Genomic DNA, 13,232 nt, shown 5'->3' with positions numbered 1-13,232 from the left:
CCCTCAGAATCTGCTGAAGGGAAAATCCTTCAGCCCCGTGGCCTGGAAGATAGTGACCACAGATGCCAGCCTGAAAGGCTGGGGAGCGATCTTGGATGGTTACACTCGCCAAGGTACTTGGGCAGAGGCAGCGATGCAGTTGCCCATCAATATCTTGGAGCTCAGAGCTGCTCGGCTAGCCCTCGAGGCTTGGACATCCAAATTGCAGGGGTTCCCGGTGAGGATACAATCGGACAATGCCACGGCTGTGGCATATATAAACCACCAAGGGGGAACCAAGAGTCAAGCCGCTCAGAGAGAGGTGAGCTTGATTTTCCGGTGGGCAGAGGCTCATGTGCCCTGCATATCGGCGATATTCATTCCCAGAGTGGACAACCTGCAGGCGGACTTAAGTCGCCAGACTCTGTCGCCAGGGGAGTGGTCTCTGCATCCACAAGTCTTTCAGACAACCTGCCAGAGGTGGGGAGTGCCAGACGTGGATGTCATGGCATCGAGATTCAACAAGAAGCTAGACAGGTTCATGTCCCGGACAAGGGACCCTATGGCCTGCGGAACCGATGCGTTGGTTTGCCCTTGGCATCAGTTCAAACTTCTATATGCCTTTCCTCCGCTACAGTTACTACCCCGCCTGTTGCGCAGGATCAGGGTGGAGCACAAACCAGTCATCCTGGTAGCTCCAGCATGGCCCAGGAGGGCATGGTACTCACTAATCCTAAAGATGGCGGTGGGAGACCCTTGGACTCTTCCTCTACAGCCAGACCTACTCTCGCAAGGCCCGATCCTCCACCCTGCATTACAGCGTCTAAATTTGACGGCCTGGCGGCTGAATCCCTGATTCTCAGGGGTAGAGGGCTGTCTAAGCAGGTAATCTCTACCCTGATCAGGGCTAGAAAGCTGGTCTCCAGGGTAATTTTATTACAGGGTCTGGAAGGCCTACGTAGGCTGGTGTGAGTCCAAGAAGTGGCATTCCCGCAAGTATACCATTGATAGAGTATTAAGTTTTCTCCAGCTAGGCGTGGATATAGGCCTGGCATTAAGCACAATCAAGGGACAGATTTCGGCTTTGTCAGTATGGTTTCAAAGGCCGCTGGCCACCCACTCGCTGGTTAAGACCTTTATTCAGGGGGTCTTGCGTATTAATCCTCCGGTGAAGTCACCACTTTGTCCGTGGGACTTAAATCTTGTTCTGTCAACTCTGCAGAAACAACCTTTTGAGCCGTTGGCTGAAATTCCTTGGGTTTTGCTGACAAGGAAGTTGGTATTTCTGGTTGCCATAGTTTCCGCCAGAAGAGTATCAGAATTGGCAGCCTTATCTTGTAAGGAACCATATCTTATTCTGCATAAGGACAGGGTGGTTCTCCGTCGTCCTTCCTTTCTACCAAAGGTTATATCCAGTTTTCACCTGAACCAGGATTTGGTTCTACCATCCTTTTTTCCGAAACCTACTTCCAGAAAGGAAGGGTTGCTGCATACCTTGGATATTGTCAGGGCCATGAAGGCCTATCTTAAAGCTACAGAGAAGATTCGGAAAACAGATGTAAACGGTGTTCAAACCACACATGTGAGGTATCGCCGCGATTGGTAGAGCGAGAGCAATAATTCTAGCCCTAGACCTCCTTGTAACTCAAAGCATGCAACCTGTAGATTTTTTTAAACGTTGCCTATGAAGATTTTAAAGGGTAAAAGTTTGTCAGCATTCCACAAGCGGACGCAATTTTGAAGCGTGACATGTTGGGTATGAATTTACTCGGCGTACCATTATCTTTCATAATATAAAAAAAAAATGGGGATAACTTTACTGTTTTATTTTTTAATTAAAAAAGTGTAATTTTTTCACAAAAAAAGTGCGCTTGTAAGACCGCTGCGCAAATACGGCGTGACAGAAAGTATTGCAACGATCGCCATTTTATTCTCTAGGGTGTTAGGATAAAAAATATATATAATGTTTGGGGGTTCTAATTAGAGGGAAGAAGATGGCAGTGAAAAATAACATTAGAATTGCTGTTTAACTTGTAATGCTTAACTTGTAATACCAACGGCCACCACCAGATGGCGCCAGCTTACACATCTGGTGGTAATAACTTGTAATACCAACGGCTCACCACCAGATGGTGCCCCCCTTCCAAGCCAAGTCGCCAGGACCCTATTTCTAGTCGCCATGGCGACCTGGCGACCGGTATTTGTCGAGCCCTGGTTTACATAATTATGTGACATTGGTTTATCTATCATTTTTTGACAAAGAACTTTTTCTTTTTGTCCTGTATTTTAAATACCAGTGATGACTGAACATAGCTGTGTAAGCTTTGTCCCAGCATTACTAGCCAGCAGGCTGAACAAAAAAATAAACCCGTACAGATCGCTGTACTAACACAAGCAGTTAGTGCTTCAGTTTACCCCCCAGTCAGAACACACTGATCAATGCTTGTAGCCAGTGGATGCTGGTGTTCTAGCATGCTTGTTCGACAGAAGCCGGTCACCAGACTGTCTTCTGTCAGACAAGGAGCTGTACACAAGTGCCAAAAGTCAGTGGTTCCGGCGAGCATAAATTTTATGTTGCATACACAAGTTTTTGGAACCTTTTAAACACTGTATGATGAGAAAGTAAATTGCTAATATTTTGTCTTTCAGGTGCTGGAGAATCTGGTAAAAGCACAATTGTGAAGCAGATGAAGTAAGTTCAGGTTCTGCAATTTACTGCATGTATGACGTGGACTATTTTATGCACGTTTGTCAATAGAATCTTCCTTCGCAGCAGCATCAGTAGTTCTGCTTCCTAAGCCTGAACCTTTGCTGTCTTGCAGGCCCGTTATATCCACTTTTGATTTTGTGTCAGGTCAGTTTGTGCACAATTAATGGAACAATCTGCTCACAGACATTCAATATGCCTCTTGATGTCATCTACAGCAGAACCTAGTTCTGACCCTACGGGACTTTTATCTCTGAGTTCTTTCTCTATCCTTATGTCTTATTTGTTTGTAATTGATGACTCAGATATACAAACATATTGTTTTCAATCTGATTGACTTTGGACACTCTGCTATGCATCTAGGGGATTAACCTAATGTACTTTGTATACTGGGTCTAAAAGACCCTGCATTTCTTGCACTGCATTCAATGCTTTCCTGGCCTTGATGGCTGGGGAAACTGTCAGCGGGAACATGGAAGTGGCATCATACACGTTGCTTCCGAGTCAGGAACACATCCCCTCTACCTGGCTGGTCTTGGGCCTGCAGCTGGGACCCCTGCATAGCGTGCAGGGGGGGGTTAACTTTACTGGAGTGTGTGGAAGCATTCTGGCGGCAGGGCTAAATGTAAAAAACAAACACAAAAGATTATCTTCCCGCACCCTAAACTGCATGTTCCAGGCATCAGGCGATATGTATTGTGCATCCCTGCAGTGAGAGGTCACAACCTGGGCCCTCTTGCACCCAAACCACTTGCCATCCTCGACAGTCCTTCTCTGCTCCATTACAAAGCCAAGCTCCCCCTATGACAAAATTGTGAATTAACAACACCCAGGGCGGTAAATATACAGTAAGATAAGCAACCATACCAATGGTAAAAGAAATACAATTTTTAAAGAATTCAGTATATAGTAGGGGTGTTGAATATAATCGTCGAATCAGTGCATTGCGATTCGGGGGCCCCCGATGCAGCATCGATGCATGCAAGCCCAATAATCGATGTCCGTGACGTCATTCAACGCGCCCCGCCCCTCCCGAGAGATCGCCCCGAGTGTGTCTTTTAAAATACCTGTTTTGTAATAAATGCGCGTTAGAATCCATTAAGTGGATGCTGTATGTGCTTTTTTTAAATATCTGCAGATTCATACCTCATAGCTCAGTGTGTATATAACTGTACATGCGATCATGTGACACCATGGTCCGGCCTTCCTCTCTCCTCTCACATTCCTCGTCTCAAGTCTCTTCTCACTTCAGCCCCGCCCGCCTCTCTTGTGATCTGATACTTGTTTAGCTACAGACGGTGGGCGGGGGTGAGAACTGACGTCAGGAGAGATGTTAGACTTCAGAGGAGAGAGGCAGGCCGGACCATGTAGTCACATGAGGGGCATATACAGTTCTATACACACGGAGACATGAGGTATGAATCTGCATATGTTTTAAAAAGCACATTACAGCAGTGGCCACTTAATGGATTATAACGGGCATTTATTACCACAGGTATTTTATCAGCAGTGTGTGACTGTACTCCTACACGTGATCTGTCTGTGCCGGCATTTCTCTGGCACTTTGCACATTCCACTTTGTTAACTCCTAGTGTGCTGGAATGTGCAAAGCCCAGAGAAATGTCACACAGACAGTACAGTGAAACTCACAGGGCTGTTTGTCAGTTGTGGATTCTCCTGACCTCCCAGCATCCTCATGCCTTAATTGCTGTACCCTGTAGTGCACTTTTTAAAGGGTAGCTCCACCCTATTTTTAGTTTATTAAAAATCAGCAGCTACAAAAAGTGTAGCTGCTGACTTTTATTAAACCAACACTCGCCTGGCCCACGGTCCATCGATGCGGCTGCACGGAGCCCCCCTCCTCTCCGCCGTCAAATCTACTGTGGGCACCCTGCCATGACAGTTACGGCTTCATGGCCGAGCACGCACTGCGTTCTGCCATTGGCCAGCCAATCTTCTGGGACCTGTGTTGTGTCCCAGAAGATCGCTGGCACGGAGGGTCCGCCTAGGGCAAGAGGAGTCGCCTCCTAGGTGGCCGGGACAGTGGGACAGGAAGTCCGACTATAAAAAGAGCCCCCCCCCCCCCCACCTCTAAAAAATGACATGCAAAATGTGGCATGTCAGGGGGCGAGGAGTGCTTAAAGTGGAAGTTCCACTGGGTGGAACTCCGCTTTAAGGGAGTGGGGTTATTTTTAATTTAAAGCAGTTCCAGTAAATGTTTTGTTTATTAAAAGTCAGAATCTACAAAAAAAGTGTATCTTCTGACTTTTAATAAAAAGACACTCATCTGTCCCACAATCCAGCGACGTGGCCACCCGAACACTCCATGCTCTCCCCTGCCTGTCCACGGCGCTGGCAATGCTACTGTGGGCATCCAGCTGTGACAGCTTGCACCTTCACAGCCGGGTGCGCATGTCTCACTGAGCTGTCCTGCATAGCCGGGCAATCTTCTGGGACCTGTGATGTGTCCCAGAAGATTGCTTTGAGGAAGGGCGGCCCAAGCGGAAGCGCATCAGCAATCGTGATGCATCACGGAATCAAATCAAATCGTGGACTTGATAATCGTAATCGCATTTAATCGTGAGACCTGTGAAGATGCGCAGCCCTAGTATATGGACTAGAGCTAGTAGCATGCCACAATCAATCATAGAAATGTGAAGAAAGCATAGCTGGCCTAAGAAAGTGAAGGGTACAAATGCTCAATCCACTGGGACCATATAGAGTTAACATTTTCACACAGAATTCCTGACATAATGGGTGCAGTGCCTTGAAAAAGTATTCACACCCCTTGAAATTTTCCACATTTTGTCATGGTACAACCAAAAACGTAAATGTATTTTGTTGGGATTTTATGTAATAGACTAACTTAAAGTGGCACATAATTGTAAAGTGGAAGGAAATTTATAAATGGTTTTTAAAATTGTTTACAAATATATGAAGACTGTGACATGCATTTATATTCAGCCCCCCTAAGTCAATACTTTGTCGAGCCACCTTTTGCGGCAATTACAGCTGCAAATCTTTTTAGGGATGTCTCTGCCAGCTTTGCACATCTTTTCAGGTCTTGCCACATATTTTCAATTGGATTTGGGTCTGGACTTTGACTGGGCCATTTTAACACATGAATATGCTTTGATCTAAACCAGGGATTTGCAATTAGCGGACCTCCAGCTGTTGCAGAACTACAAATCCCATGAGGCATAGCAAGATTCTGACAGCCACAAGCATGACACCCAGGGGCAGATGCATGATGGGACTTGTAGTTTTGCAACAGCTGGAGGTCCGCTAATTGCATATCCCTGATCTAAACCATTCCATTGTAGCTCTGGCTGTATGTTTAGGGTCATTGTCCTGCTGAAAAGTGAACCTCTGCCCCAGTCTCAAGTTTTTTAAAGACTATTACAGGTTGTCTAAGATTGCCCTACATTTGGTTTCATGTGGAAAATTTCAAGGGGTATGAATACTTTTTTAAGGCTCTGTATGTTTTGCATAGGAGATATATTTGTACTTGGAGTCTCTTACAGACAGTCCAGGAAAGGTAAGGGAGAAAGGTGGGAAAAGTGACCTAGGGTGTGCCGTGGTCACAAGGTTGGTATACCTAAAAGGGGGCATACCAAAGAAGTAATAAGTAAAGAAAGTAAGTAAAACAAAAGGGCAACGGGTGGGTAGGTGGGATACCGTGAAAAGAAACGTTGACGGTATAAGTGGATTGAGGGCAGGTGTTTATAGGGCAAACTCCTCCTACAAATTTAGGCTGACATGCGGTCAGAGCTGGGAAATACCTGGAGTAGCATGACGAAGTCCACCTACCTAACTTCTTAATGACGTGACCGGGAACCCCTTGTCGAGAGCCGCAGAAGCAGCTCCTATCCTGAAAGAATGGCCAGATTATGATTTGGGGTCCAAACATTGGTTCAAAAGGAGGGTGCGGCAATGTTTGACAAATTGCGCTGTAGTAAGGGAGACGCTAGCGAATGGTAAGAGTGGACTACCCCTGGGTTTTTCCACTGTCTGTGCCATGAGTTGGTCTAGAACTGTTACCGGGCACCAAGCAGTACTGGTCTCAAAAAAAACTTTAAGCGGTACCAGCTCTTGTCTGCTGTGTCTTGTAGGTGTCTAGGTGCAACCATAAATGGTTGGGGTACCTGACTAACTGATTAATTAAGAGCGCATGGGACTTCGCTCCAGTAAATTCCCCCCGGCCTTAAACCATAGAAAGCCAGATACATGGCTGCCTTGAGGATTAGGCTAGGTAGTTGCCCTGAAAGGGGACCTGGTAAGCATATCGGGCATACCATGGAATATATGACCTGTGACGGGGAGCCTGCTAGCCACAGTTGGGAGGTTACTCTTCTGAAATCCCTTTAAAATGGCCTTAATGGGATGTACAGTAAACAGAGGGGCTATCGGGGTGCAGCAAGGACGCAAAGTGTTTGGATTCCTGCCAAAAATGTCTTAACGGTGTTGCGGGAAAGTTTAAGCTGCCAGTGACAGTAGACCACGAAAGCAAGTAGGTATTGAATGTTGTAACAATCGAGCCTAGGGTACCACGATTGGAACGACTGGAAAGTATTCCAGGCCGTGCTTTACCTTTGTGTGTTAGCTGATAATGACTTGACGATCAATGCTACCACGCCGAGCCAGTGAGTATCGAATCCATCGTTAATAACGAGAAGTGCGGGGCCAGAGTAGCACAGGTGTCTGCGACCTTTAACGGAGGTAGCCTGATGTTTGTGGGGGAAAAAAACTACAGTGTTGCCTCTCCATAGGTAACCCCACACCTGTTCTGTGGACACTATAGGGTAACTTTTAAACAATGCTGATGTTTGTGCAAACCTGGAAATTGCCAGACTTTGACCAGCCATGGTCCTGCTAGCCAGTGAGTGCCAAAGAATGCTGCATAGCCTTTGGTGGCTGCAGCATCGGTAATCACCAGAGAAGATGACACGGACATGCAGGGATGAACATGGTGATGCAGTTCCAGTGCTGAAGGAACTTGTCCCACATGTGTAAATTGAATAAAGCTGCAGAATCTAGTTTGACCTGAAAATCAGTCGGAGGCTATGGGTAACTGTGTCAACAACCGAGAAATGAAAGACCTACCTTGAGTAATGATCCTCATGACAAAGTTCAGCATACCTAGCAATGATTGCAATTCTTTCCTGGAACAGGCTTTGATGCAGGCATGGATGCAGGCATGGATGCAGTCTCGGATTCTTGCTAACTTGTCCGCAGACAGGGATGAGTGGATTGAGGGCAGGTATTAAGAAAAATAATGCAGCCATGTCCCCCACATAATGCAGCCATGTCCCCCACATAATGGATGATCCGTCCAATCCCGCGCAAGGGGGAGTGTCTATACGCGGCGGGGATACAGCTATTCAAACGAAAGCTGTAATGTTCCCCGCACGCTGATTAACGGCGGCGACGGGTTTGCGTGGGGGGGGGGGAACAAGTATTCTATTTTAGTATCGGGGGTATACTCTGTATCGGTCCCGATACTGGTATCGGTATCGGGACAACCCTAATAAAAACCCACTCTCTACCATACTTACAAGGTTAACTATATAATAAGAGTGTGGCACTGTAGATCGGGAACCCCCAAAGGCGGCATCTCCAACGGGAGCTGAGGTGGTGTAAGTGGCCTGCTGTTCAGCAAGAAAATCATCCAGAGGAGACAGATTTCAAGAAATGTAAGTACCATAATCAGAGTGACCATTAATGAAGGACTTCTGAAAATATATATATATGTGTGTGTGTATGTATATGTGTATATGTGTATATGTGTATATGTGTGTGTGTATATATATATATATATATATATATATATAATATTTTATATAATTATAGTATGACGTGCAAGGTGTCCTGAGGGCAGGTATTTATAGGGCTAGACTCCTACAAATGCAGGCTGACTTGAGGTCAGCCTTCCTATTTGTTTAGGTCCGTTATTCCGAAAGTTTGTTGGCAAGTTCCATTTAAGTGCGATCAGTCTACGAGCTAATGCTATGGCTAACTGATTTTTACCAACAATATACACTACCTCAAAAGAAAAAGCACTGCGCAATGGTTGAATGATTGTAGTTGCCAGCAACAGGAGTTCAGATACATAAAGTAAAAATACCAGCGTTAAATTACACTAATAGTAAAAACTATACATGAATGTGAAATCATGAACAAATGAAGAATAAAAAGATGAGAATGGTGCGCTTATTCAATAATGTACCATAAAGTAGTATACTCAAAGAAAAAAATATGCTGAGTATCCAAACCTACAAATAAATAAATGAATGTGAATAAAGTCCAACTAAAGCCCAATGGTAGGAGTTAGTTCATATAAAGGCAAACATCTCATAGAGATAACTTGATAGAAGAAAAAACATACAAAACATCTATCCAAGCATCGACTGTTAAATTTATGAATTGGCTGCTCACCTCCAACAATGACCCAAGGGTCAAACAAGGCTCATCAGATAGTCCAGATAAGGAATCCTGCTGATGGATCTGTAAAGGCATCCAGGTTCCAGGCGAAGACTAAGAACTACGTCCAAAACAGCTCGCTCCAAGGAATGGCACTTCTTGTATAAATGGCGCTCAAAGGAAGCAAAGAACAGCCATAGTGCAATATTGCCAAATTAAAAGTAAATTTATTTAGTAAAAAAAACTGCTTACATCAAGTAAGGATAAAAACCGCAGTAAAAAGCAATAGGAGTAGTGACACACAGGCCTCCTCACCGTACTTCTGTTAAAACGCCACCGGAAATGACGTTGCAAGGCTCCACCCGACGCGTTGCGTCACTGGTCAGTTCTTCCTCAGTTTTCTCTTATAACAAATGAAGATCCTGAGAAAAATAAATTCAAAGTCCTTATAAAGTGATTCAGCAGTGAAGCATAAGAAGAAATTATTCCTAATTCCATGAGAGCGTGCCCCTAACGCGCGATGCCTGTGAATCTTGTCTGCTATTTTTAAAATATAAGTGTCAATTCCATTACTTAATAAACTTTGCTAGACGTTTTTACACTATGAAAGCGTTTCTTGCATTTTGTTTTGAGTAACTTGGGAGACATGCTCTCATGTCCATTGGTTGGCGAAAATTGGTCTTTGGATGGGATCAGTTGGTCCCTTGAAGCGCTGTTGGACCTTTCAGTTTGCGCAGTGGTCATTAGAATTTGGTAAGGAGCTGCAGTGTACATTCTGAACCTGAACATGTACGTCGGTTGGAGCCTTTTGGTGCATGAACTTTCTTCACCACACATGGTTTTTTCTTTATGGGATTAAGAAGAAATTCTTCTTATTTTATGTGCTTCACTGCTGAGTCACTTTTTAATCACTTAAGGACCGCCTCCTGCACATGTACGTCGGCAGAATGGCACGGCTGGGCACAAGCACTTACCTGTATGTCCTCTTTAAGTGCCCAGCCGTGGGTGGCGGGCGCGCACCCGCGACCCGTTCTGAAGCTCCGTGGCCACGGGATCCGCGGACCCGATCGCCGCCGGAGTCCCGCCATCGGTCCCCGGAGCTGAAGAACGGGGAGAGCTGTGTGTAAACACCGCTTCCCCCGTTCTTCACTGTGGCGCTGTCATTGATCGTCTGTTCCCTGATATAGGGAAAGGTGATCAATGACGTCACACGTACAGCCCCGCCCCCTACAGTTAAAAACACATATGAGGTCAAACTTAACACCTTCAGCGCCCCCTAGTGGTTAACTCCCAAACTGCAATTGTCATTTTCACAGTAAACAATGCATTTTTATAGATTTTCTTTTGCCGTGAAAATAAGACAATGGTCCCAAAAATGTGTCAAAATTGTCCGATGTGTCACAAAAAAAATCGCTGATCGCCGCCATTAGTAGTAAAAAAATAAAAATAAAAATACAATAAAACTATCCCCTATTTTGTAAACGCTATAAATTTTGCGCAAGCCAATCGATGAACGCTTATTGCGATTTTTTATTTTATTTTTTTACCAAAACTATCGGCCTAAACTGAGGAAAATTTTTTTTTTTTATATATATATATATATATATTTTTGGGGGATATTTATTATAGCAAAAAGTCAAAAATATTGCGTTTTTTCAAAATTGTCACTCTGTTTTTGTTTATAGCGCAAAAAAGAAAAACCGCAGAGGTGATCAAATACCACCAAAAGAAAGCTCTATTTGTGGGAAAAAAAGGACGCCAATTTTGTTTGGGAGCCACGTCGCACGACCGCGCAATTGTCAGTTAAATCGACGCAGTGCCGAATCGCAAAAACTGGCCAGGTCCTTTACCTGCATATTGGTCCGGGTCTTAAGTGGTTAAGGACGTTTAATCAATTTTTCTTTGGATCTTCATTTGCTCAAGACTTCGCACTTTTTTGTGTATATTTATTATTCTTGGTGTAATTTATTTAACACTGGTGTATATACAGTATATTTTATCCTTTTACGACACACACCATCCACCTATCAATATAAAAAAAAGTGTACTGCGCTAATTCAATAAACGGTAGAGCGGCAACTGAAATGTTATACAACACGGGTAATAATAATCAAGAAAAAAGTTGCGCTAATGTGAACTTGAATGTGACACTAGTAACCCTGAGTACTGGATGAATGACAATTTAAAAATGTGAAACATAAATAAATAGAAATATCTATAGAGAAGATTTGTGAAACTTCAATTAAATGGCAAAAATAAATGAATATCTCCAAAAATAAGTGAAAAACTGGAGGTAACAAGTGAATGGACATTAATCCGTGTGAACAAAAAATATAATGAAAAACCACCCTTAAAGGTGACATTAACATTGGTGTAATAAATAATAAGGGAAAATGATAAAAAATATCCATATACACTAAAACATCCCCAGTGTTTAGCGAATCCGATGAATTCAGAAAGAAGTGATGACAGGATAGTGCCTCCACTAAAAATTAACACTGCCACTTACCAGATGGATGTGATCTCTATATTGTAGGAGATCAGTTGGCGCATATGGCGATTGTTCCAGCCTAGGGTCTCTAATGATAAGGTATGTGCCTCCAGTATTGCGTGGAAGATGTCTCATACAGCATAGCAATTCGGGATGCATCACATAGGACAAAAAAGACTGGCATAGCATAAAACCCTTTTAAAAATTTAATGGGTGACATAAAAATGCACACTTACATTCAAGCAGTGAGATGTAAAAACAATCGAGCCGGCTAGCTCTTCGATTCAGCAGCCTGTATCTTCCGGGTCTAGCGCACAACGCAGTGACTTTAGAACGTCGTTCCTCCCAACGTTTCGTCACTAGGACGTGGTCACGGGATACCCTCCTATCAATACCTGATCACTTATTAGTATCCATGTTGTGAAAAAGGTGTAGCTATTTTTCTATTCAGTGAATGGGTTTTCAGTTTTATTTTTGTACACAGTTTATTTCCTCCAGTGGTCATTGTCCAATAAACCCTTGTTTTTAACTCTATGATGCGTCTTAGGATAGGTAACGTATCAAAATATGGAAAATGGTCTTCATCAGCACCACTATAACAACTTGTGGTTTCCTCCTTCAGCTCTTTTCTGTAGCAGCCATGTGGAAACCTCCAGCATTAGCTCAAATCATTTAATGAAAATAAACCAATATAAGATCAGAATACAATAGGGCCAATAAACTGTACTTGGTGCAAAGAAAGGTACTGTGCCCTCTTTTTCTGCATACAAAGAGGTCCATGGTTTGATCATTTTACGTGTCCAAATGGCAAGGGAAACTGCTTTATATGCTAATAGAAATTCACGCCCACCTAATATCCCCACAATTTTTGTGCCACCAAAAAAAAAAGTGTGTCTTGCTTAATCTTTTGCTTCTTCCCTTTTAATTTGGAATAAGGGCTTTGCAAACTTTGTTACACAATATCTTCTGCAAAACCCTGCCTGAATACCACGGGCACTCTAGATCCCAGCCAACTGGTTACCGCTCACTAAAAATAAAAGCTTTATTTGTTTTAAGGCCAATTAAAAAGTAAAGCACACACAAAAGTACTTGCAGTTGAGCACGTTTTGACATGTCTTTAAGAACATAACTGAATGCATCTAAATACAAACCGTTTTATACAATTTAAAAACATAATGTGCATTTAGAAATGTCCTATAAATGCACATAACCGCAAGTATGTCATTGAACGTGCAAATAAGACCGTACGCTTGTGTAGCACAAATTAGTCTGTGCTACTCCCATATCTTTTTTTCAGGTTTCATGAGGTTATTACTGCTAGATTGGTATTGGGATGTGTAAGGCAGTACTTATGTCTATATATTTACCTGTATAAGATGAAGTGTGTGCTTACTCGTTTATTGCTTATGTTTTTAGGATTATTCATGAAGATGGATACTCAGAAGAGGAATGCAGGCAATACAAAGTGGTCGTCTACAGTAACACCATTCAGTCCATAGTAGCCATAGTGCGAGCCATGGGGAGGCTGAAGATTGATTTTGGAGATGTGGCTAGAGTTGTGAGAGTCAAGTTTTCATCATGTTTTTTCCTTATCTGTCATCATTGCTTTACATAAAGCACAACCAACCCATCATT

At 43.5% G+C, this 13,232-nt stretch overlaps 1 protein-coding gene across 1 annotated transcript in view; it reads left to right on the top strand.

Annotated features, from left to right (window-relative positions):
- The window catches only part of GNAI3 (G protein subunit alpha i3), a 105,946-nt gene that overhangs the window by 33,643 nt on the left and 59,071 nt on the right, over nt 1-13,232 (top strand). The window contains exons 2-3 of the mRNA XM_040337640.1: nt 2,629-2,671; nt 13,014-13,155. Coding sequence (XP_040193574.1) covers nt 2,629-2,671; nt 13,014-13,155 — 185 coding nt within the window. The remainder of the gene's footprint in view (nt 1-2,628; nt 2,672-13,013; nt 13,156-13,232) is intronic.

Source organism: Rana temporaria, chromosome 2 (genome assembly GCF_905171775.1).
Source record: "Rana temporaria chromosome 2, aRanTem1.1, whole genome shotgun sequence".
NCBI classification, from domain to species: Eukaryota; Metazoa; Chordata; class Amphibia; order Anura; family Ranidae; genus Rana; species Rana temporaria.
Note: the sequence above shows the minus strand (reverse complement) of the source record. Positions and strands in the feature narration are given on the sequence as shown.